This window comes from Halichoerus grypus, chromosome 9, assembly GCF_964656455.1.
Source record: "Halichoerus grypus chromosome 9, mHalGry1.hap1.1, whole genome shotgun sequence".
NCBI lineage: Eukaryota > Metazoa > Chordata > Mammalia > Carnivora > Phocidae > Halichoerus > Halichoerus grypus.
In genome coordinates this window covers 135356063-135383164 of record NC_135720.1, presented here as the reverse complement: position 1 = coordinate 135383164, position 27102 = coordinate 135356063, and the positions used below count along the sequence as shown (strand labels likewise).

The following is a 27102-nucleotide window of genomic DNA, read 5'->3' as shown; positions in this document are numbered from 1 at the left end:
ACAAATAAGGTACATCCATATAGTTGAACACTATGTAGCTCTAAAATAAGGTGAATCAACGTGAAGATATGGAAAGATCCCAAAGTTATACTGCCAATTCAAAAATGCGGATTGAGGAAGAGTATAAATGAACCATGTTTATAAGAATATATATATATAGAAATATGTTTTAACATTTTCAGAATATCTAAGAAGCATAAAAACAGTTATCCTTGAGTAAAGGTCAGGGGTTGGGAGAGGAGGCAAAGATTTACTTTAATACTAAACTTGAATTAATTTTTTAAAAATATTTTATGTATTTTATTTATTTGAGACAGAGAGAGAGAGAGCATGAGTTGAGGGGGCAGAGGAAGAGGGAGAAGCAGACCCCCCACTGAGCAAGGAGCCCAACACAGGACTCAATCCCAGGACCCTGAGATCATGATCTGAGCCAAAAGCAGCCACTTAACCAACTGAGCCACTCAGGTGCCCCTAAACTTGAATTTAAAAAGAAACAGGAGCAAATACTACTTCTATAATTTTTTAAAGCTAGTTTTAAAAGGCCACTATCAAGGGCACCTGGGTGGCTCAGTCTGTTGGGCGTCTGACTCTTGGTTTGGGCTCAGGTCATGATCTCAGGGTTAGGAGATCGAGCCCGGCTTCAGGCTCTGCGCTCAGTGGGGAGTCTGCTCAAGATTCTCTCTCTCTCCCTCTCCGCCCCTTCCCCCTGCATCCCACCCCCACTGCCCCCTGTGCTTGCACACTCTCTCTAAAATAAATAAATAAGGGTGCCTGGGTGGCTGAGTCCATTAAGCAATCTGCCTTAGGCTCAGGTCATGATTTCAGGGTCCTGGGATTGAGCCCCACATCTGGCCTACTGCTCAGCGAGGAGTCTGCTTCTCCCTCTCGCTCTCACTCTCTCTCTCAAATAAATAAAATCTTTAAAATAAATAAATAAATCTTTTTAAAAATTTAAAAAATAAAAGGCTACTATCAATCTGGTATATGAATGGCAGACTAATAATTCTGGATCTAAGCTGTCTTCTGGAAAATCATCTACTTTCTATATTCAAATTTCCCCTCTGTTTCACATTCTTCTCCATATATACAATTCTCATTCTATGCTTTTCCTTACCCTAAAAATCCTTTCATCTGTAACCGAGTTATAGCCTATGCATTCTTAAAGGACCTTCTTTAAAGTACCTACTACATACTTGTCTTAATTTTGGTGTCACAGAATCTGTATCTTGTTCATTGCTGTGCTCTAGTCACTTCATGGAGATGACCTTTCTCTCTTTAGATTGTAGGCAAGGGCTACTTATTTTATTTGTGTGCTCCAATATACCTGACACAGTGATGGGATGCTTCCTGTTGATTTAAAGCAGTCATTCTTGGTTTTTGCAAAAGCTAGATATACTCCTCTGCTAACAATTGACTTACAATACATCCACTACTAATACCATCTTGAATTGCCTTGCACTGGAATTTATTTTCCATTCTCCTCTAGGACTCTCATCAACAGATGTACATGGCACACTAAAATCATCCAATACCAGTCCTGGGGTTGAAAGTATGTTACGATCATTATTAGACTTTAAATCTCCACCCACCTCAATTAGGCTCTCTACATTTGGAAAGACACCAGCTTGACAAAACATGGAAATTTACATATAGCACTTTCAAAATTAACCTCCTTTATGGAAGCGTCACTTATAAGGGTGACAATGAAAAAAAATCTCTAACATTAAAATGGATAATAATTACCCTTGCTAGAGCCCAGCTTACTGTCTCCCTGTACCTAACATCCATTTCACCTTCCTGTCTCATGTCAGTCCTTGGATGAGTGATCCACATTCACTGATTCTCATTCCAATCCCCTCATATCCTCCTTAAGTCTCTAAAGTTTTTATTCCCAGCTCATTAATAAACTACTCTCTGAAAGTTAAAACTGCCATCCCTCTACTCATATCCAGCAAATGTTTCTCATTCCATCTTCTATCTGATACTCTTGTAGCTCTCTTCCATAAGGCACCAGCCTCTCTATTTTCTTCCCACAACCTTCCTTCTCCTTTCACATCAATACTGCTTCCTTTGGTTCCATCAGTGGATGGTGTCTAAGATTCAGTCCTGGATTTCTCCGGTGTTTACTTGTTTACAGAACCCAAGCCATGACTAAGTCTCAATCTTGCTTTAATTTGGACTATTCCAAACTTCTTTAGGCTTGACTTCTTGTGATGATGTACCTGAAAACTTAGGCAAATGGCTATTACTCATTGTTCATTCAACAAATGATCAATTTCAGGGACTTTTTAGAGACCCTGGGCTTACAGAGATGAAAATAGAGGTTTGCTTCTCAGAAATCTCAGTGTGAAAAGGATAAGAGATGTTTAAAATAAAATGTAAAAAAAAAAAAACAAACCAAGAATGTAATAACTGACAGAGCACCCCACAAGATAACATAAATGAAATTATTATTATCTGTGAGCAGCTTTTAGGGGTGGAGGTAAGGAATGTTTAATATACAGAAAGTTTTTTTAATACAGAAATATATTAATGCTTTTCTTCCATAATGAAGTTTTCCCTTTTAATCAGCTCTAAACTCAGGAAGTAAAACTGGTCGTTCCTAATCACAGTACAAAGCAGATGGCACATGCTGAGATAAAACACAAAGAGATTAAGTTCGAGAGAGCTAAAGCACCACATAAACAGAGATTAAAAAAAACAAAAAAACAGTCCCTGGAATAGCAACTCTGTAGGCAGCCAGAGTGTGTAAGGTATAAAAGGGAAAGAACAGTCTCCTTCCAGATATTGGAATAAAGACTCTGTATTTAAGAAGACACCGAGCAAGAACATTAGCAGTTGCCTCCTAAAGTGGGGTCTTGCCTGCAGTTAAGAACCTACTCCATCTTCTCTCAACTTTGTATTCAGTGACATCACATGAACTGCCCACTTGAGAAATCAGCCATGATGGGAGTATTTACACCACGGAAATTGGCAAACACTATAAATCAGAGCCTCCCCACTCCCCCCCAAATCTGCTTACCAACATATCACTGAACAAATTGACAGCAAGTACTTAAATATATAAACCCTACTTCAACACCATCAAGTGGGGGGCACAGAGTGGGCAACCAAAGAACAGAACTTGGCACAAGAAGAGAAATTGAAACTACAACAGTGGCAGTTCCTTCGGCTATACAGAGGATCACGGGAGAAAACAGAGGACAGATATCTACTAATTTAAACCAATTACTTCTCTCAAAGAGAGCCCCCCTTCAGCCACCCTTTTATTTATTTGTTTTTAAGTTATTTATTTTATTTAAATAAAATAAAATTTATTTAAATTTATTTATTTATTTAAATTCCAGTTAGTTAACGTACATTGTAATATTTACTTGGAGGTGTAGAATTTAGTGATTCATCACTTACATACAACACTCAGTGCTCATCCTAACAAGTGCCCTCCCTAGTCCCCATCACCCATTTAATCCATCCCAACGTCCATTTCCCCTCCAGTAACCCTCCATTAACCCTGTAGTTAAGAGTCTGTTTCCTGGTTTGCCTCTTTTTTCTCCCCCTGTTCATCTGTTTTGTTTCTTAAATTCCACATATTAGTGAAAGCATAGGTATTTGTCTTTTTCTGACTTATTTTGCTTAGCATAATACTGTCTAGCTCCACCCATGTTGTTGTAAATGGTTCTTTTTTGTGGTGGAGTAATACTCCATTGTACATATACACCACATCTTCTTTATCCATTCATCTGTGAATGGACATTTGGGCTCTTCCCATAACTTGGTTATTGTTGATAATGCTGCTATAAACCTCAGGGTGCATGTGTCCCTTCAAGTCTATTTTTTTGTATCCTTTGGGAAAATACTTCATAGTGCAATTGCTGGATCATCAGCCACTCTTTTAAAGAATTTAAATAAAAAAGCACGGCTAGTTAGAATCTGACGTGATTAAAGCTTAGAGAATTGTCCCTCAACACAGGAAGCACCCACAGTAGGAATACAATATCACATGTTTATGTAATGTTTGTTTTGGGGCACAGATATTCTTTACACAAGTACTTGACCTTATCCTACAGCTTTGAAATACTGTTCTGGTTATGTAGAAGATACTTGCCAAAGGAGGTGTGCTATTGTCTTCCTGATAAACCATTAAGAGCAGAGTAAATAACTACTCGGGGGCAAAAAGACAAATCTAGCCAAATTCCTGACAGTCCCCTCAGCTTTATATTTCTGTATTACCATAAGGAGCTGAGTAAGTTAACAAGGAGTTAACAGAACATTCAAAAGAGTAGTGACTCAATTTCTCTAACTGGAGATGGAGATAGGCTTAAAGAGATTCATCCCTTGCAGTCAAACAGCACACACAAGCACATTTCCATAGAAGTATAGAAATTCATGAAGGACATTTTTGAATGAGAAGAAAAGGTATATTGGTGCCTCTGGGCCTGAAAGGACAAAAAATACTTAAATGATGTGTTTTCTTCCTCTGCCTTCTTTATTTTTGATTCATGACAGAGACCTGTCTACTCAAAAGCACACTTTTCTGCTTTTTCAACTGGGTAACTATTAATTTGGTTAGAATTGCTGGAGATAAGCCTCTGGAGCTGTTACATTTGTGAGAGAACCAGATGACACTGAGCAAACATTACTTCTGCTTCTGAGAGTTATTTATAGCTGTCCATTTTTAAAAAACACATTTAAGTCGATAGGTTAAAACCATGAATAAGCAGCCAATCCAATTTTGATCTGAAAGATTTCCAACTTATATCCAAATGATGCAAAGGAAGAGATTTATACATGTAATAAGGCATTTATACATGAAATTTTACAAGGAGCTAAGTGAGCAGAGAAGAGTCATAGGACATAATGTGGGAATAGTCATCAAGGGCCTGATCACAGATGATGATGATAAGGCCTAAGCATGATGAGAAGCCACTGGTGGGGGATGCCATTTTTTTTTTTTTTTTGGTAGTTTTATTAACACAAATACAGTGTACACATAAGCTGTCTATTCATTTTCTTCACTATGCAGCCTAGCATTGGGATTGTTGACCCTGAAGGCCAGCTGGACTGCTCTTTCCACAATGGCTTTGAGGTTCTTAGAGGAGACATTTTGAGCAATCTCTGCACAGTAAGATTTGTTGCACATAAGCAGCTCTTCAAGCTCTTGACGTTGTAGACTAGGAACTTCTGAAAGCCACTGGACAGCTTGTGCTTTGTTTTCTTGTTGCTCCCATAACCAATGTTGGGCATCAAGATCCAGCCCTTGATTCTTCTGTGCACCCTACTGTCTATGCCTCTGGGTTTCCAACAGTTGCACTTAATTTTGACATATTGGTCTGACTGGTGCCAGATGAACTTCTTGGTCCTCTTTTTAACAATCTTGGGCTTCACCAGAGGTCTGAGGGCAGCCATGATGCCGAATAGGAGATGGCTGCCACCTCCGCGGGCAGCACCGAGGAAGACAGGGGAGTGCCTTCTTGATTAGGGGAGAGCCGTGAAATGATCACCGTTCTTAGAAGATGACTCTGGCTACTGTAGGGAGAATGGATGGTGGTGGAACAAAGTGGCAACACAGATATTACAGTGATCTAATCTAAGATGATACACTGGATTAGATGTTAGCAGTGAAAGTACTGACAATTTGGAGCATACTTTGAAGGTGAAACAGTCAAGATTTCCTAGTAAAGATGCAGTTGGTTGCAGTCATCTCAAGTCAACAAGCACTGATCTAGAAAGCTTCCTGGAATGTAGTATTTGTTGAATAAATGAAGAAGCAACATAACAGAAGTGTAAGAAATGGTATCAGATCAATAGACAATGGTAATAAAAGATAATGGCGGCATACACAGCAGGGTTCTATATTGCTCAACCCTGCATTCAGATATTTCCTGAGAACAGAAACAGAAACAACAGGAACAGGGAGATTTTTGTATAGGGCATCTTGGAGTCTCTTGGAGAAGAGCACCTCCCAACAGAACAGGGATTCACACACACAAGTCTAGCCAGATTACACTGAAGAGCACAACATCTGCTCTTCAGATTGCTCGTCAGCCCAGCTCCTAGAAGAACAGCTCCAAGTCAATGTCCATAGAAGCTAAAAGAGTCTTAAATTTTAAATTTAAGAATTTAAAATTCTTAAATTTTAGTATTTAAGAATTACTAAAATTTCAATATGCCATTAAGAGCACAATTTTGCTTTATTTCTGTCAGGTAACAGGATGTACCACGAATGGAACCTAGAGGCCAGATTACCAGAAAAGGAAAAAACACTGAAGGGGCATCAGATATTAGCAGTCCTAAACTAAACCAAAGAAGAACCAACCGATGGACACCAGGTGGAAGCCAAACTGCTGTCCATGAACAAGGGCTTCCTCCCCTCACTCTTGACTCCACCCCAATGAGCTGAGAGGAGTCAGAAGACGGGCGGGGCGGGGGGGGGGCTGTATAGTAATAAAAAGTGTTTTAAAAATTTTGCATTAACCCTATACACGTACAGGTTAAAAAAAAGTACACTTTTTATTACTATTATTGTGAATTCAATTCTAACTCCTGGCTCTTGGCCTCGGAAACAGAGTTTTTAGGTAGATAAACAAAATGCACAATTATCCCAAAAGTTTTTTTTTTTTAAGATTTTATTTATTTATTTATTTATTTATTTATTTATTTGAGAGACAGCATGAGGGGGGGAGGGTCAGAGGGAGAAGCAGACTCCCCGCCGATGCAGGACTCGATCCTGGGACTCCAGGATCATGACCTGAGCCGAAGGCAGTCGCTTAACCAACTGAGCCACCCAGGCGCCCCTATCCCAAAAGTTTAAGGTTTAGTTTCTTCCTCCTTCAAATTTCTATTCCAAAGTTGGAAGAAAATGAACTCATGCATATTCAACTAATTTCTCCTACATCAGCAGTGATGAAAGCTTCATGTAGCTCTGAGATGGGTCTAAGTTCGGGAATCTAGAAAAAGAGAAACCAGGGGCCGGTGTAAATCATTCCCAGTGGTGCCCCCTGCACTTTGACATGAACATGATTTAGCAGTGATTAAATGTAATGGACTTACATCAGAGACAGACAAATTCACAAACTTCAACCAGAATTTACTTATGAAAATTAAAACTGATTACTGGAGTAAAGCTCCATGACTGATCTAAGACTGCTTGTTCATATAAATTATGCAAGGCAGGAAATGCTATTTAAAGCTATTTCTACTTCTGTATCCTGACAATTATTGAGAAATAGAAACATTCTGAGAAAATAAAACTGCCAAGAGACCTAAGGGCCATGTCTGACCCCAGTGATTGCCTTCAGTTTTCAAAAACTGATCTCAAGACCCTTGGTTTCGGGGTGCCTGGATGGCTCAGTCGTTAAGCGTCTGCCTTCGACTCAGGTCATGGTCTCAGGGTCCTGGGATCGAGCCCCGCATCGGGCTCCCTGCTTAGCGGAAAGCCTGCTTCTCCCTCTCCCACTCCCCCTGGTTGTGTTCCCTCTCTCACTGTGTCTCTCTCTGTCAAATAAATAAATAAAATCTTTAAAAAAAAAGACCCTTGGTTTCCCCAACTGAAACTATCAGCATTAGGTATGCAGAGTTTGCTTTTTATTCTGTTGTAAAGTCTCTTAACGAACACGAGTGGGTTTTCTTCCACCATGAAACTGTGCCAAAAAAGATAGCCCACGATTTCTTATTGTGGGAAACATGATACATCCAAGCTAATTATCAGCTAAAATAAAACAAACTGTTTTAACTTTTATGACCCGCTGCATTTTTAATTATGCCAAAGTTAATTTGCTTTCTGATATCTCAAAGAACAAAGGTCTTCTGTAAATAGTTAAAATGCAATTAAACTATACTGATCAGAATTAACATCTGCCATAGTAAATAAACTCAAACAGATGTGGCCATGAGGCAAGGGGATGCTGTCAAGATTGCTGAGGAGAAGCACAGAATTTCAAACCTGGAAACGTCTGAGTTTATCTAGTCTAACGCTGGTATGTTAAAACCCACAGAAGTTAGGAGTTTGCTTTACTTATGGTTAGTGAGTATATGCTGGGAATGGGCTGTTTTTTCTCCTAGAATACCATTCTCTATGTAAAAACATAATCATGTTATTAAATAGATTTCCATTTCCACTATCAGCACGGGAACCTTTTCTCTTTAAAGCAGCCACTTTGAATGTTCCAGGTCAGCAAGTCATGATCTCCTTGGAGGTAGTCAGAGAAGGTGGATTTATGCTTTGAGTAAGAGCATGAAGGAACCGGATATGGCCGGTGGTATAAGGAATTCGCTTTCTTACCACGGTGCCATACAACACTTTAGAATCTAGGACAATAAGGGTAGAAACATGCTGAAAAAGATACGGATTAAGATGAAAAGGGAACAAAAGTGGTATTATTGTGTTATACACTCAGTCGAGGTATGATCTGGATACTAGAAGATGCCTTCTTCATTTAGTTTAGAAAACTGGGATAAAGATAAGATGGGGTAGTGGTAGTGAAACAACAAAACAACAACACAATAATGACAGTAATTTATTGAGTGCGCACGGTGACAGACACACAATATTAACTCACTCTTTACGACAGCCCTAGCATAAGCCTTCCATTATTATCCCCCTTTTATAGATGAGGAAATGAAGTGCACACAGGGAGAGGCAAACACTTCACACTGTGCCTCTCATTTGGGTCCCCTTTAGAAATGTCACCCTACTCATGATAAATGTCTTTTCTTGCAGATATGTTCGTTTTTTAGCTGAAATGTCTAGAGGGTACTGTTTCAGATTTTTAGAACTGACCCACAAGAAAGAGTTGATGGTGAAGGAGAGGAAGTAGGAAGCTGAGGAGAAAGTGTTAGTGCCCAGAAGCACAGAACAGCTTCATAAGCAAACCCTAGACTTAGTCACACATTTACCGCAAAACACCAGAAAAGCAGGCTCAAAAAGAGAACAGGCACAAGCTCACACACTCACACACACACACACACACACACACACACACACACACACACACACTAAGAATGTGCTTGTGATCAGAAGCTATGAAAAGGAAGATACCTAATGAGAGGTGGGGAGGTGTTAAAAAATCAAACCAAACTGACCGGTCGTTAAAGTATCCCACAGCCCTAAAAAGAAAAACACCAAAAGAAACCAAATAGCCACACATGGAGCTCTGGTGAGATAAAACCTTCAATGATCGGACACAAAAGAGGGGCAGGGAGCATTTCCCCAAGGACAGATAAAGGCGCGAGATGAAACTCAAAAGAGCCGTATCATAAATGTTGAGACTCACAGTGGAAGGAGGCTGGGACAAACGCTGAGAACAGACAGCTTTCAGGGAAAGATGAAGCCGCGGCTTACAGCAGAGTCTAGAAATGCACCTTGCACACAATAGATAGTCTACAAAAAAGTAGATACTGAAGACGTGAGCGAATGCAGTAGGATTAACAGATAACAGGAAAATAAATTCCTATTTTACTTCACTTCTTTTCCAAGGAGAACACTATGACACTTGAACCATTTGTAGGAGTTTCCAGCTGCTATATGATAATACAAATATCCAAGAACAGACATGTTAACCTACCAAGACATGGAAGCAGTTTGCAACTATAATAAGTAAAACAGGGTCACAAAAAAATAGGAAAAGTGCTTAAGGAGTAGAGATGGAAAATCTTGACCCAATTTTCAAAAACAAAAATAACCAAAAAAACCCAAACTGTTTTGAAAAAGTAGATTCTGGGCAAGCAGATTCAAGAGACAAGCAAAATTCTAACATTAATCATCAGGCATCATGTGCTTTGAGAACCAGCAGAAAGCACAGCAGCGATCACTAACACATGCCAAACTTAGTATTCTCTTTTCTTTGTTAATATTGGAAGCCTGACACAGAAAAGGAAAGCCACAAACAGGGTAGTAGCCAACGGAAAGTCACAGATGGAAGGAGAGTGGATTCATAGAATAACCAATCGATGCCAAATGCCGTTTCTCCACTTTATGTAAACAGTGATGATTTAGGCTCATTCCTATTCGAAATATTTTTCCCCATGAAGACTTAGATGAAAACAAAGCTATAAAAGGCAAGCTAACCATATACGTAACATAAAGCAGAGGACAATTAAAACACGGATGACAACTAAAAACTGAGAACTTGGTAGGCAATAAGAATTGGGCAAAACTAATGAAAATTTTTGGAATTCGGATACAGGGCTGCCACTGATCTGATTCTACATTTTTCCAGAGCCACGACAATCTCTACAACTCTAGCTGAGAGTCCCGCCAGTGAGTTTTACTTTCCACCAGTTAAGTCATTTAGCTCATTCACAACATTAGTATTTAAAGCATTCCAAGATTCCATTCTAAACAGTTCCACATAAAATACTCTCTTGGCAGGGGCGCCCTGGGTGGCTCACTTGGTTAAGCATCTGCCTTCGGCTCAGGTCATGATCTTGGGGTCCTGGGATCCTTGGATCGAGCCCCACATCAGGCTCCCTGCTCAATGGGGAGGCTGCTTATCCCTCTCTCTGGGCCCCTCCCCCCCGGTTGTGCTCTCTCATTTTCTCTCTTAAATAAATAAAATCTTAAAAACAAACAAACAAACAAAAAAACCTTTCATGGAATAGACCTGAAAGTCACCCAGCTAATAAGTCTTGAGTTTGAGGTAGGAAGTCTACCGAGTAAAAATGAGGTATACAATTTAGATAAAGACTATGCCAATCAAGTAAATTCCATTATGTAACACTGTATTAATTTAAATTTACTCTTACTTGGCATGCCTATTTTCTTTTTTTTTTTAACATTTAAAAATGTATACTTTAATAAGCATATAAACAATTAAGTAAGCTTGTGGAGAAGCTGACCAACACACATATATTAGGAAATACAGTTGTCCATCTAAATTTTCTAGATTTCTTTCTTTTTTTTTTTTTGCAGAGTATTTATTCAAGTTGTTTACTATATAATTTCGCTTGTGCCATTTTGGAAGTCCTTTATTGTAAAGACTACTTTTTTGTCTGATGACAAATGGCAGCCACACTGTAAGTGATTATTCTGGACCTCCACATTGAATAAATTCAATTTCTTCATGAGATACAAGTTTCCTTCTGTATTTCTGAGGTAATGTTTTTATTATATCTGCAGTATCTGGTGGACCCTGATGCATCAGCAAATCTGGGGATTCACTTCCCTTAGAATGCTGTGAAATTGAAGAGTGAGACGGTAGTCCTGCTGATCTCAAAACTTGTGATATCATCAGGTTTCGGATTGTCTCTTCTGTCACAGAACCTTATTTTTTTTTTTTTAAGATTTTTTATTTATTTATTTGACAGAGAGAGAGAGAGAGTGAGAGAGCGAGCACAAGCACAAGGAGCGGCAGGCAGGCAGAGGCAGAGGGAGAAGCAGGCTCCCCATGGAGCAGGGAGCCCGATGCGGGGCTTGATCCCAGGACCCTGGGATCATGACCTGAGCCAAAGGCAGCCGTTTAACCAACTGAGCCACCCAGGCGCCCCTGTCACAGAACCTTATTAATGGAGTATGTGGCTTGACTACCTGAACGACCCTGCTGGCAGACACCATCTTGCTGCCCATCATGATCCCAGGATGGGGCAGCAGCTTCCGGGGCGCTCGCTAGGCGCAGATATAACAGGAGTCCTGGGCAGCTGGGGGCGGGCCCTCTGGCATGCCTATTTTCTAATAATAATTCTTTATTATGGATGATAATGAAGAAGTATATGAATTGATACTGAAGAATTACAAATTGCCTTCCAGAATCACCTCAGATCAAAATGTCTCTGGACCTTGGTTTCCTTTCTTATAAAATGAAGGAGTTGAACCAAATGGTCACCAGACTTAACATACTTCCAAATGTAATGTACTCCCATACTTTACAATAGTAAAAATGTCTTATTGGCAGTTCCTCGAACACTAAACATAGAATTACCATTTGACTCAGCAACTCCACTCCTAGGTATATACCCAAAAGAACTGAAAGCAAGGACTCAAAAAAATACTTGTACCCCAATGTTCACTGCAGCATTATTCACAATAGACAAAAGGTAGAAACAACCCAAGTATCCTTCAACAGATGAATGGTTAAACAAAATGTGGTATATACATACAATGGAATATTATTCTTAGCCATAAAAAGAAATGAAGTCCTGATACATGCCACAACATGGATGAACCTTCAAGACATTATACCAAGTGAAATAAGCCAGACACAAAAGGAAAATATTGTATGATTCCACTTACATGAAATATCTACAGTAGGCAAATTTATAGACAGTAAGCAGAGTACAAGTTACCAGGGGCTGGGGAAAAAAGGGAAATGGGAAGTTATTATTTAATTATAGTTTCTGCTTGGGGTGATAAATAGATGGGAGTGATGGTTGCACAACAGGCCACTGAATTGTACACCTAAAATGGGTGAAATGGTAAGGTTTATGTTTTTGATAGATGTTACCCTAATAAAAAAATATGGAATTATTCATATAGATATAGAAGCTTAGACACAGTCTATGTGATGCTAGGCAGGTCTCAACCTCTGCAATTGTCACTTTCTTCATCTATAAAATAGGGATAATAAAATCCATTATCAATTCATGGGATCTGTAGTGGGGCATGGGCATCTGTGAGAAAAAAATAAATTCTATGTATGAGTCAAACTATTTGATCAATTTATAATGCATCAAAGCAAAGATACGCAAGGCCACCTATGAAAGACTCACACATGAGAGAGCAATGTTCCTCTTTCCCCCATCTTACCTCTTAGACTTTACTAATCCAGATTTAAAAGTTAGCAATCAGAAAATTGTACGTTCATGTTAGATGAGAGTTTATTTTATATACGCAATGAGACAATGCGTTCTAGCGGAACAATTTTCTATTTCTTAGATATAGAAAAGCAGACCATTTAGGGGCGCCTGGGGGGCTCAGTCAGTTAAGCATCCGACTCTCGGTTTCAGCTCAGGTTGTGACCTCAGAGTCCTGGGATGGAGCCCTGCATCAGGCTCTGCGCTCAGCAGGGAGTCTGCTTCCTCTTGCCCTCTCCCTCTGCCCCTCCTCCCGCTTGTGCACGTACACTTTCTCTCTAAAATAGATTTAAAAATCTTAAAAAAAAAAAAAGAAAGAAAGAAAAACAGACCATTTAGTTCAAGAATGTACAGAGTGTGACAGGAGGGAAATGGCTCCTTAAAAAAGATCGTGAGAAAGGATCAAAAAATAAATAAATCTGACAGATAAATAGGCAGTACAAAAAGAAAAGCTATATAAATTACCCCAAGGCCAAAGTCAGAAAGAAAATGAGCCTGATAGATTGTAAATCGTATTAGAATGACACACACACAGCCATCAGGGTGATTCAGGTGCAGTATCAAAAGAACAAATGGTGAATATTACACGCAGCAGTAAAAATGTTTGGGTCGATGAAGGTTTTAAAGTGACCTTCAAGAGTGGGAAAGCCGGTGGTAAAACCCATTTGAAGGAACATACTGTTTTGTAAAACTATCCAACTTTTGAAGAACTTCTCTCACATGAGCCAAATCAAAAATACACAACAGCCAACATAAGGAAGCTTCTATTTCCTGCTAGTCTGCATTTTTTCTGCCTGTGGCTGAGAAAGCTGAAATGTTACATTGCAATTACAGTTTTTCCCCTTTCGGAGTGCCCTTGTGGCTTTGTTGACAGCCCACAGCCTCCTTAGCCTTCTATGGAGGTGAGCGTGAAGATGACACATAGAAAGCCGCAACTCACCGTGGGGACAGAAAGAAGAGGGCATACGTACCTCGTTCAAATTTTAACCGCTGGTAAAGCTGAAACTGATCCACAGGCACCAGGCAGGCAATCTGAAACCAGAGATATTAACAAGATGAGGTCTCTGTCCTCACTGGATCCCAGAGTTCCAGCCTCCTAGGACCTCTCCTTCTTGTCTGGCTTACTTTCATCAGTGGTTTGAGAACTTCTTTTTCTCTCCACAGTTCCCATGGTAAGACAAGCAGCAATTCCTACAGCAGCACCAGTCCTCCACCACGGCTAGGAGTCGCAACTCAAGGCACCCACGACAGGACTCCTTGGTCAAATTCCATTCTTACCCTCAGCAGCTGCTAGGACCAGACAACCAAACTTTTGGACTTCCCCAATTAGTTATGTATATATATATGCAAGATGCTTCTTTATCACTCCACATTCATTTAAGAAATGTTTAAAAGATTATGGTTCTAGCTTTAGAACCTTAAAATCTAAGGTCAGGTAGATCGTGCCTCAGGAATTATGAAAACCTCATTAGTTTCCTCAGGAATAGAACCTTCTAAGCAACATGAAAATAATTTCTTCAGACAAAAAAAAAAAAAAAATCACTTCAGGGGGCCCTTGGTTGTCCCTCATTGCCATCCATGTCTTGGTAGAAAAGAAATGCTAAAGATATTTCTTGTGGCTCGATTCCTATTTCCATTGCAGATGGCGATATGAACCAAAGGTTTACAAGTAAATGACAGTGATTCAGACCTAACCAAATGACATTTCAGATTAATCCTTTTAAATTGCATTTCAAAGTCAGATGCAGGAAAAGCTAACTGCTCTTAAACTGGGATTCTAAAAATAATAGTTCCATTGACGTCAACTATATTGATGTTGCTGAAAAGATTTATAACTGAGAAGACCCAAGGATTTGATATTAGGCTTCAAAACATTTAGCAACTTGATAGAGGACACAGGCGTAGGCTTGGCAATTCTGACTCGAAAGCATTACATATCCTTTGGTATAAAATATATCTAGACGGAAGTTCCTGCAACTAATGAAAGGAAGTCTGCTTTAAGAAAATAAGAGTAAAAAAATGAGGCAGTTAAAAATTGTACTTAACAAATATAGTACATTTTAAAAGCTTTTCAAAATCGAATCCTCCTCCTCACAAAAAAAATTCAATTTATTTTGCAAATGAATTAAACGAAGTTAGCTAAAATGTATGAAGGACTGCAAAACAGGCAAGTTCAGTCTTCTCCATTCCAAGTACAGTAAAACATAAATTTAATTTAATTATAACATTTTTCTCCAGCTGGGAGGAAAAGGTTGCATTTTCATCTGGCACTTTAAATAACGCTCCTGAGCAATCACTGTAAAAAAATTATGGTTAATTTTATATGATGCGTGTTGTACCATACTTTTTTAAAAAGTGTGGTTAGACCTTTATTACACTGAAAGCCAGTTTTGTTTCATCTGTTATAATACCGCCTGGACATCCTTCTGAAAAGACAAAGGTGTCTCAAAAAAAATTCTGAGTTGGAGACAGAAGACACAGGTAACCAAAGGGATGGGAGGCACTGAGGAATCTGAATTCAACTCCTGACTTAGTCACTGCTTCATTGTGGTAGAGGACAAATAATCTAATACTACTTCAACTTTTGGGCCAAGGTGACTTGGAGATGATGTTATCTTTTGCCCAAGAGATCTCAGTGAGAGTGTGTATATCTATTTTTAACCACCGCCCCCAAAAAAGGCCTTTGATTCTATGGGACAGTCCTGTACTCTACTTGCCCCTGTCTAAAACAGTTTCTGGACTGATGAAGAACTTCTTCAAACCCCTCAAAGTCAACTCCTAAAAATTCTGATTTTTTTTTCAATGACATGCAATATATGTATCAGCTCTGTCAAATACAATTGATGGAAGATGAAGCAAACAGGAGATAAAGTACTTTAGACACAGATGAAATGCTAATGAGAAAGGTCACACAAATTAATGCAGTAAAAAGTCAACAACAGTAGAGATGGATGTTTAATTTTAAATTAGAAAGATAAATTTCATCAGAGGACACATCACTGCCAACAGGGAAGTCAGAGGTCTCTAATTTTTTTGGTCTCTTACTCTACTTTAAATCTCCTATTTATTATTTTTTATAGACCAAAGATTTTTATGGAATTAAGACTTAATAAGGTAAATCAATTTTTTTCTATTGAAATTTGTGGTAAAAAAAAAAGTTAGTTCCATCACCACCATTCTCTTCCCAGACCCCACCACTTAGATTTGTACCTTCTCAGTATTCTGTTTGACAATGCACCACAGGTAAAGCAATGGCCAGAAACTTGGGGAGACAGATGAGGAAAGGGGGCAGAGAAGGAGCTTAAATTATTCAGAAGGCAATAAAGACACATAAGGTTGTTTTTTTTTTTTTAAATCTACTCCTTGGGAAAAAAAGAATCGACTCCTTGACCTTACCATTTGTTGGCTTTTACAGATTAGGCTAGTTCTCTGAAATGTTTCTGTTATACCCATGGCTTTAGAGAAAGCTGGACCTTGTGAAAAAGACAATCCAAAGTATTAAATTCCCAGTTCCACTGCCATTTGGAGCTAAGTCACTATTGCTCAAGGTCTTTTACAATTATAAACCTGAAATAAATGTGTTAGGATGATCACTGAAGGCTCAATTAGATCGCAGGTTAAAGGGCTACTGCTTTAAAAAACAAAACAAAACCCGAAACAATCACAAAGACTCTCAAGCTGATTGCAAAACTGGAACTCCAACAAAAGAGATTATAAAGAGGTGTCTTGCGATATATAACTATTCTCTCCCTGCCAACAAAGAAATCCCAAATTGTTCAAAATTATATCAGAACATTCCTTTTTAACTTTTTTATTTTAAAATAATTTTAGACTGACAAAGAATTGTGAAACTTGGGTAGAGTTCTTAAATCCCATTCTCCCCAACTTCTCCCCAACTTACCTTACATAACCATAGGTAAGAATAATAAAATTTATACTGATATAAAACAAACTATCTGCGAGCCTTATTCCAAGCTCAAAAATTGTCCTACTTATATCTTTTTTTTTTTTTTCAGTCCAAGATGCCGAGTCTCCTTAGCCTTCTCCAATCTGTGGCAGTTCCTCAGTTTGTCTTTGCCTTTCATGACCTTGACTTTCATGACTTTGAAGAGTACAGGCTAGTTATGTGCTACAGTGTTCTCCGATTTGGGTTTGTCTGATGCTTTCTCATGATTAGGTTGAGGCTGTGCAGTTTTGGTAAGAATATCACAGAAGTGATGTTGAGCCATCCAGGAAGTACATGAGGACACCCATCTCATTACTGGTAATGTTGACTTTTTAACTTGGTTACGGTGGTGTCTACCAAATTTCTCCACCCTTTGTAATCAGCAAGTATCTTGTTCTTGTAGGTATACGTTTTGAGATTCTGCAAATATCCTGTTTCTCATCATAACTTTGCTCCACTAATTGTTGTATCTATTGATAATTCTTGCCTATAATAGTCATTACTGTGATATTTGCTTAATGAGGATTTTCTATTTCCAACATTCATTCTGTATTTGTTTATTAGAATTCTACTGTAAGAAAGAGCTGTCCCGGATGCCTGGGTGGCTCGGTCAGTTAAGCATCTACCTTCAGCTCAGGTCACGATCCCAGGGTCCTTGGATCCAGTCCTGCATTGGGCTTCCTGCTCAGCGGGCAGTCTGCTTCTCCCTCTGCCCCTCCCCACCGGCTCGTGATCTCTCTCTCTCTCACTCTCAAATAAATAAATAAAATCTTAAAAAAAAAAAAAAAAAAAAGCTGTCCCTTCTCCCTCATTTATTTATTATTCATTTATTTATTTAGGTCGGTATGGACTACTGATATTTATTGTATTCAGTGGGTTCTAATCCATTAATGACCAGCTCCACATTCAAGCTGTAAAAACAAAAATTTCCAAGTATCTTCTCAACTATCAAGAGACCACTTCCATCAGATCTAAGAAATTCTTATCTTTATTTAAAGTGATTTTTTATTGCTATTTCTCTTTTGAAATTTATGTTAATCTGCCTGTTAAACAAAATTTCTCTCTCCTCCAATCCAAGCATGAAAGACCACTTTTTCTCATCCTCATCATTCTAGAAATTCTTTCCAAAAAGAAAGAAAATTTAAATCAAAGAGAAAATAAACTCAGTTTAATTTTAACAGAATAAAAGCAGTAACATCAGAACAAGAAGAACAAAAAGCTACTAATTGCCCATAATTGCACTCTGTTTTGTTTTTTTTTCCTGGTAAAAATGAACCTGAGGATACTTATTAAAAACTCAGTTCCTACTTTACTGGAAGTGTGGTTTTCCATTCCACTCCAACTATGGCACAAGATAACCAGGGCACTCAAAATATACATACACATGGGGTGCTGTAACTGTTATACATGATGGTTAACTGGATACATCTAACGTTCACAATTGAGAAGAATAGGAAAAGTGAGGTATACCTTTGTTTACTACATTAACTATGATCATAACATCTAAGCAAGCATCACCACCTACATTGACACTAGCCGTACAAAAACTAAAGGAAATGGGGGGGCGGGGGAGAGCCTGTTTGCCAGAGAAGCATTTATGCTGAAAGTGATGTGTTCCCATAATACTGACAGTTGGCCAATATCTTATATATAAAATACAATATGTATATAAAAGATTTTTTTAAAGATTTTATTTATTTGAGAGAGAAAGTGAGAGACAGAGCATGAGCGGAGGGGGAGGGGCAGAGGGAGAAGCAGACTCCCTGTTGAGGAGGGAGCCTGATGTGGGGCTCGATCCCAAGACCCTGAGATCATGACCTGAGCCAAAGGTAGATGCTTAACCAACTGAGCCACCCAGGTGCCCCCATATAAAAGATTATAATATACATTAGGAAAATGAAATGGTTAAAACATTGAGGTTAGGGATTGGCTTCATGCAAGTACCACTCATCAAGGTCTGGAAAGCCAGGATAGAAGAGAAAAAGAAGAAAGAAAAGCCTAGTCTTCACTTGAGTTTGGCCCTTTAAACCATACGAATGCTACAGTTGCTTTAAAACATTAAAGAGACCAAAGAATACAAGAGATCAGTATATTTGAAGATGGAATTGACCACGAGGAGATCATTAGAGCATGTCAAAGCTTTGGCAATGTTTGAGGTGCTATGACTTGCAAAAATACTGGCAAGAGAAATAGTCCTAGCTGTATGGGTAAGTGTCTTACCACACTGATACAAAAACTACCCGGGTTTCCGGTCTCAACCCAGAAAACAAGAACTGCGCTTCCTAACCTCCTCCCATTCATCACTTGAGTGTACTAACCAAGCTCACGTCTCCTTCTGTCCATGCCAGATACTGAAACCTGCTGGAAAAAACAAGACGGCAACACTGTCTGAGAGCCTGAAGGCAGGGCCACCTGGGAAGTGAAAAAGATGGCGGGAGCTGGAATGCCAGGCGGGAACTGTTCCCACCGTTCCCTGAAGAGGGCCGCTTTTGCTGTTGCTTTTTCCCCTGTTCTCCAGAGGCTTCAGGACGCCCTCCCACATCCTCCTCTGCCTTTCTCCCGTGGCTCCTCCATGGGTAAAAGGGATTTGTCCATGCGCCCACCCATGTGATGCGTTCAACCCAGGGCTGCTTACCCTTCTTATAGTTGCCTTTAGGTGAAGAAGAAGCTTAGAAACAGAAACATTATTCTCCACTTAGATGCAGTTTTAAAGCAAAGCTTTAAATCCATTCCAAAGCAAAATTCAACTGGAACCCTAAAAATATCTATCAACGCTGGCAGGGGCAGATTCCTTTATCCTTCGCCACCCCAAGGTTCGACTCTTGTCCCGCTAACATGCTTCGCAGCCAAAGGTTATTACAGACATACTTGGTCCCTTCCCATTCAGATCCTTAACCCACAGCAACAGGAACCTAGCTGCTTGGCTGGGCATCCTTATCTTCCCTCTGCCCCACCTCACACTGTGATGCTGGGAAGGAAGAGTGTGACGAGAGGACACAGCAAGTGGGGGCTGTGCTGAGGGATCATATGCGGGGAGCACGTGGCTCGCTAGAACTCCAGCAGCCTTGCCCAGAGCCACCCTGATAAACATGCAACATGAGTAAAATCTGTATTTATTTTGCAAATGTAGCTTCAAATTCCTTAGTATTCCACGCCCCCCTTCCTCTCTCCTAGTCCTCCACAGTGCCCCACAGCCTAAGCCCCCTCCTATAGAAATTCTGGAGCCCCCATTCTTGGCACGAGCAGCTGCCCCCATCCTTGCTCTGGGGCATGGTGGGGGGGGGGGGCTCTAGCAGGAAGATGCAGGCTGGTCACTTCAATGCCCCAGGACTTGGAAGGAGACTTGGTTGTTGAGGAGCTGTTCCCTGCCTTCCACTGCCAACTGGCAGAGGGAAGAAGTTGAATTTCTCAGGCCATGTAATGGTAGGTATGCGCTCACCGCTCAAATTTTACCAGGCCGCAACAAATGGCTCAGGCTCCCCCAGTGGGGGACGGCTCGTGACTTCCCTAACACGGTAAGGGAACAGCTCCAGTAGTCATCACCTTTTTAACAGGGCTATGAACTCCCAGGGCCTTGCCCGAAGTAATGCTGCCAGAACAGTCTGCCTCCCACCTCTCGTAATTCCATAGTTGACAAGATTCCCGGATCAGGTACATGATAAAAGCCCACCACCAGCTGAAACTACCAGATGATGCAGGGAGGGCAAGTTTTACTTTTCCAGGGGCCCCCAGCCTCCCACCAGCTTGCGTGACATGGAAGCGAAGATGCCTTTTCTACTGTTTTCCTCTAGAAGCAAACAGTACTTGGATCAGGCATTACATGCTTTGCTAATGGAGCTATTGCTGATGAATAAAAGTTCAGGGGCAGAGCCACCGCTGAGCTCATTTGGAAGCAGTAAGAAGGCAGGCAGGACCCACAGTGAGCAGGGGCAGATGCAAGGAACATGGGCAACCACATGGGCTAGATCTACATTGGAAAGCATTTGGAGCAAAGAGCTTAAATGCCTGGTGTCCTCTGAAGATGAAGAAATGTCCTACCTACATGCATTTTATAAGACAGTGAATGATGAAGAACCATGTATTTTAACATAAACAGCAGCTGCACCAAGGGAACTTGAGTCTTAACCAGAACTATTTTTAACATGCAAAGTATATTTATGTGTTACCTGTATAATTAAACATTTTTTAAAAGTCAGAAGAAATAGTTGTAGAGACAGAATCCAGTCAAGCATAAGGCGGATAAGCCCCATTATGATATACTCAATCATATCTGGATTAAGAGCTACCTATTATAGGGGCGCCTGGATGGCTCAGTCAGTTAAGCATCCGGCTCTTGATCTCAGCTCAGGTCTTGATCTCAGGGTCAAGAGTTCGAGCCCCACACTGAGCTACACACACACACACACACACACACAAAGGGGGGTGGCGCCTGAGTGGCTCAGTCGGTATCTGCCTTTGGCTCAGGTCATGATCCCTGGGTGCTGGGATCGAACCCCACGTTCGGCTCCCTGCTCAGCGGGAAACCTGCTTCTCCCTCTCCCTCTGCTACTCCCCCTGCTTGTGCGTGTGCTCTCTCTTTAAAAAAAAACCTTAAAAAAAAAAAGAAAGAGCTATTATAATAATAACTATATACAAGGAAAGCTTGATGTAAAGGAAGCCAGAAAGGAAGATGGTACAGCCCAAGTTCATGTGTATGTGGTATCTGCTTCGAAAGGAATGGTCCCATATAAATTGGGAAAGCTACCAATATCTTTAACATAAGGTTCTATTCATGTCTCAATTCAAAATGAGAGACCGTTACTACCACCACCACAATTTTTTACTCTGGGGTGGAAAAAAGTGGCCCATTGGTTAAGAACTTTGATGACTGTACATTCACGCCCATTTTTAGTCAGGCTCTCAGCAGACCAGTGAGAACAGAACCGGTCCTTTTAATGCCTTGGAGTGTCTTCCTACTCACCTAATGGGAAACAGACTTTGAAGAATTGAAGAAATACCATAGTTTAGTTCAGAAGACGTTTTTGTTCTGTTTTTTTTTTTTTTCAAATACCCTTTGGTAATTTCTAAGAGACATTGTGGGTTTGTTTGGTTTCCATACAGCCTAAAAGTTAAACTGTTTTTAGAGTCAAACTGGGTACATGGAATGAGTACTGGGAAAGTGGGATAAGAATGTATGATGGGAAAAGGGTAAGAAATAAGACGGAGGGGAGAACTGCAGGCAAATATGAAAAGAAAATTCTATGCTAAGAAAATCAGAAAAGTTAAATTCTGTTCCAGAGAGCTGCGAGACAGACTCTCCTCACCCACTTGTCTGAACACAGTAGCTCTAACATTTGATATCCGAATTGTCAACGGCTAGTGGTTACCATTCATTTAAAAGTCTACAACAACGCCGTGCCATTGAACTTTCTGCAACATTGGAGATGTCATATTCGGTGCTGTCTAATCTGGCCGCCATGAGCCACATGCGGCTACGGGGCACTCAGGACATGATTAGGACAACCAAAGGAATGAATTTTTAATTTTATTTCATCTTAATTAATTTTTTTAAGATTTTATTTATTCATTTGAGAGATTGAGAGAGAGCACAAGCAAGGGAAGTGGGAGGCAGAGGGAAAGGGAGAAGCAGACTCCCTGATGAGCAGGGAGCCTGATGCAGGGCTCAATCCCAGGATCCTGGGATCATGACTGAGCCAAAGGCAGACGCTTAACCAACTGAGCCACCCAGGCGCCCCTAATCTTAATTAATTTAAATGTAAGTAATATATGGAACAAGCGACTACTGGATTGGACAGCACAAGGTCTAGGATACGGGCCTGTGGTTAATCTCACTTGTCATCAGGTTAATGTCACTCTGCTAGATCAGAAGCTCCATGAGGACAGCACTGGGCCGATCTTACTCACCTCTCTATCCTGACCTGGAACAGGGCCTGGCACACTCTGCACACTTAATAAACACTGCTGACTGATCAGAATACGACAGAAGCAAATCAAAAAGGAAGCACCTTTTCTAGAAGGATTATGCGTCGAAAGATGCTCCTGAACACCCGAGTCCTACTTTAAAACCCACTTCCAAGTTGTATAGCTCACCCAATCTTTCCTCACTTTAATTTCCTTCTCTACTTTTCTCACACAAAAGAAAGCAATATTGGGGCGCCTGGGTGGTTCAGTCGTTAAGCGTCTGCCTTCAGCTCAGGTCATGATCCCAGGGTCCTGGGATCTAGCCCCGCGTCGGGCTCCCTGCTCAGCGGGGAGCCTGCTTCTCCCTCTCCCACTCCCCCTGCTGTGCTCTCTCTCTCACTATGTCTCTCTCTGTCAAATAAATAAATAAAATCTTAAAAAAAAAATTTTTTTTTAAAAATAAAAAAAAATAAAAAAAATAAAGCAATATTTCTCACCACAGGATGACATATTCAGTATTACTTTTTTATCAAAAACATTCCATTATTTCCTGATTTTCCTAAAATGAATCACTTCTAAATCATTATGTATTCCTTTTATCCTTCCCTAGAAAATACTTCAAGCTCATTTGTAACACCTAGCTGATATTCCATAAGCTGAACATGAGACACCCAGTTGCAGATTGGTTAAAAATGGTCTATAAACATCTTTCTGCCCGCTTTGTATATATATATATACACACACACACACACCCACACACACAAGACATATCAACACATACACACACACCCACACACATATATGTATATATATTCACGCACACACATGCACACTACTGAGTCTCCAATTATCAAGTCCTTTATCACACAATCTACCTACCTACCTCGTTCTACTCTTAGAGCCATGTAGTTATGGTGGTCAGAAAGAACTGGGTTAGAACTGTAGCTCTTCTGTGTTTTAGATATGCACCCTGGGGCAAATTACTTAAACCGCCTGGGCGTCCATTTCTAAGTCTGTTGAAGGGATTACATGGTAAACCAGCTATGAAAGCACCCAGAAAGCACCTAATGCACAGCAGGTGAGCTATGTTTGCTGAACGAATAACTTATTTCCTCTGTTTCTTGGGACCTCTTCCCATAACAGAATCCATAATTTTCTAATAATCAAGCCAAAAGCAAAGAAGTAAATGGAGCAATGCTTACAATCTTCCCAAAGATGGGCTAGCATTGGTTATCTTCTGAATTAAAGTGAGCTGTCCTGGGCGCCTAGGTGGCTTAGTCAGTTAAGCATCTGCCTTCAGCTCAGGTCATGATCTCAGGGTCCTGGGATCGAGTCCCACGTCGGGCTCCCTGCTCAGCGGGGAGCCTGCTTCTCCCTCTGCCTCTTCCCTCTGCTTGTGCTCTCCTTCTCCCTCTCTCTCTCACAAATAAATAAAGTGAGCAGGACCTGATGATTAAAAGCAGATTCAAGGGGCACCTGGGTGGCTCAGTCAGTGAAGCGTCTGCCTTCTCCTCAGGTCATGATCCCAGGGTCCTGGGATCGAGTCCCATATTGGGCTCCTTGCTCAGCGGGGGGCCTGCTTCTCCCTCTCCCTCTGGCCCCCACTCGTGCTATCTCAAATAAATAAATAAATAAATAAATAAAACCTTTAAAAAAAAAAAAAAAGTAGATTCAAGGGCAAGCTCCTGATTGGGGATTGAAGAAACAAAGGAAAGGGATATATCACAACCTTAAGAAAATGGGAGAACTCATTCAAAAAGGATATTTCTGATGCCTGATAAACATCAAATGAAAGGAAATGATTCAACTCCGTCTACCTTTGTAGAACTGCAGTACTTTATATTGTCTATAACTGGTTAAAATCTGTCATCTGTTTATCTTTAAAGTATTAACGATCACAAGACCACTCACTCTTCAGCCTCCAAACGGCACATCTGGTAAACCTGATTCCTAGCACCTTCGCCTATTCTAGAGCTTCTTCAACACGAAGATAGCATTTATCAATAGAACTGAGGTAAGTAACAGTTTTAACAGTCTGTATGAAGAATCCATAGGTGTGTGGCAATAAAGTACTCCTTTAAAAAGTAAGCCTCTGTATTTTGTTTCTAGACCCCCCCGCCCCCGGCAGGGAAGTACATAGTCAAGATCCTAGAGAATAACGTCAACAGGCAAGAGGGAAAGTCATGGGACTCGTGCATACCTCCGCTTCCTGCAGGGTCCCGTGGTTCAGGCACACTGTGTCAGGGCAAGCAATGGGAGACCCACAGCCTTCTCGGATGGCCAGCTGCAGGTATTGTTTCAAGCACTACAAGTTAAGAAGAAAAAAGACAATTACCCACTGCCTTACAGTAGCACGAAGGTGCCATAACCACCATTGCCTCCTCTTCCTTCACTGGCAGTCCTGGGGCTCCTGAACTCGGGAAACCAAAGTTATCACCCGTGTGAACACTAAGAGCCATCACTTGGGAAAGAATGCAAGACAGGTGATTAATTACGTATGACCTCATCCTAAGAATACTGAGTTTATGCAAGGCAACAAGTCAAATTCCTGCATACTCACACATTTTATCCACCACGGATGTGGGAAAGAAGAAACCCTCTTTTGCCCTGATGGTAAAAACCTTCTTTGTCTTTTTTTTTTTTTTTTTAACTTATGTGACTTCCCAGTTCCATTTTTACTTAATGGTCCTCTCCCTCAAAGTTTGCCCAAAAGTAGAACTTTGTGACTCTCATGCTGAGCTAGCCAAACAGAATCAAAATACAGTTGACCCTTGAACCACACGGGTTTGAACTACGCGGGTCCACTGATATGCAGGGTTTTTTCAATAAATACAGTACTGTATTTTCTCTTATGACTTTCTTAACATTTTCTATAGCTTACTTTATTGTAAGAATACAGTATATAACACATATACAGAATATGTATTAATCAACTGTTTATGTTATCAGTAAGGCTTCTGGTCAACAGCAGGCTATGAGTAGTGAAGTTTGGGGGGGAGTCAAGTTATATGTGGATTTTTGACTGCATGGGGGGGCCAGGCAGTGCCCTGAACCCCTGCATTGTTCAAGGGTCAATTGTAAGAGTAAGGCACTGACTTATCTAAGAAAACTCATTTTATTTTATTTATTTTATTTTATTTTATTTTAATTTTATTTATCTGAGAGAGAGAGCGCGCAAGTGGGGTGGAGGGCACAGAGGGAGAAGCAGACTCCCCGCTGACCAGGGAGTCGGACATGAGGCTCGATCCCAGGACCCTGGGATCATGACCTCAGCTGAAGGCAGACACTTCACCGACTGAGTCACCCAGGTACCCCCGTCTTTATTCTTTTTCCCTATCTGAAAATAAAACGAATATCACAATGGCATTATTTCAGGAAACTAATCATGTATTTACCTGATTGAAATTACTGTTACAATGTACTACTGAAGTAATGACTAAAGCAACGCATTTAAACCGGATTTGTATTTCTTCACGTACTTAATAATTCCCTTCTTCAAGGAGTCTGTTTTTTCCCCCTACGCCATTCATCACAGAAAAAATGAGAAAGTAACCCAAATATCCAAAATAGAAGAACATGTAAATAAATGATGCTAAATTCATACGATGACATGCTGAAGAATCATGAAAAATATTTTCAAACGATGTTTAAACACATGGAGAAAATGCTCCTGATTCAGTATGAATTGGAGAATAAAAGGTGTCTGGGAACAGGGGTCCTCTTGCGGAACTCTTCCTATAATTGGCTGCACTGTAGGTGCTACATTTTACCTCTTATTTTCTTGTTTGAGAGAAGGGGGAACAATCACTTGCTCTAGCAGTTTCGGTGCCAGACACGGTCGCTCGTGCTAAGAAGACTGGGAAGCAGAAGAGAGCCGTATCAAGGAGACGGGGAAGAATTTCGGCGCACACGCAACACTTGAGAGGAGGGAGCAAAGCTGGCTCTCAAACAGGAGCGTCCCACCCAAGGACAAATGAATAAATGATGCGACGGCCTGTCCACCGGCTCTGTTCTGAGGACCTCTCTGCACTCCATCCTTTTTCTGGAGATGCAAACTCCAGGGAGGCTGGAATGGAGGTGCGTATGCTCCACATACACCCCGGCATCAGGATGGCTTTACACGTCCCGGATGCAACCCCTGAGAACGTGAGATGCCGGGGTGACCACCTTGAGCTCCCCGGCTGCCACCTGAAATGTGAGCAGAAAGACTCTAAAAACGTATGGTCTCTAGGCTCAAGGGGAAGGTATGTGGGAAAACAAAGTGGACCGTCGTGCAACGAGCATCTCTCAGAATATCTGGGCATTAGCCACGGTGCCACACTAGCAAGTGATGATGGGAAAGTTACTTAGGCTGTGTCCCAGACCTGCTTCCCCGCACCGAAAAACCAGAAACGATAATATCTGTTATGGTTACCTCACAGGGTTTAACACCCACGCACATACAAAACACAAACCTGAAATTTTACATA

The 27102-nt window shown here is 40.6% G+C and overlaps 1 protein-coding gene and 1 pseudogene across 5 annotated transcripts in view; both read right to left on the bottom strand.

Moving 5' to 3' along the window:
* RNF144B (ring finger protein 144B) overlaps positions 1-27102 on the bottom strand; it is a 174185-nt gene that overhangs the window by 14312 nt on the left and 132771 nt on the right. For all 4 annotated transcript variants that reach the window (XM_036078119.2, XM_036078118.2, XM_078055731.1 and 1 more), the window contains exons 3-4: positions 24834-24938; positions 13758-13818 (exon numbers count right to left, since the gene is read on the bottom strand). In XM_036078119.2, the coding sequence (XP_035934012.1) occupies positions 13758-13818; positions 24834-24938 (166 nt within the window). The remainder of the gene's footprint in view (positions 1-13757; positions 13819-24833; positions 24939-27102) is intronic.
* Positions 4943-24887, bottom strand: LOC118526724 (large ribosomal subunit protein eL32 pseudogene; annotated as a pseudogene). The gene is made up of 3 exons (XR_013441420.1): positions 24834-24887; positions 13758-13818; positions 4943-5526 (listed from the first exon to the last, which is right to left on the bottom strand). The product of XR_013441420.1 is annotated as a large ribosomal subunit protein eL32 pseudogene (transcript).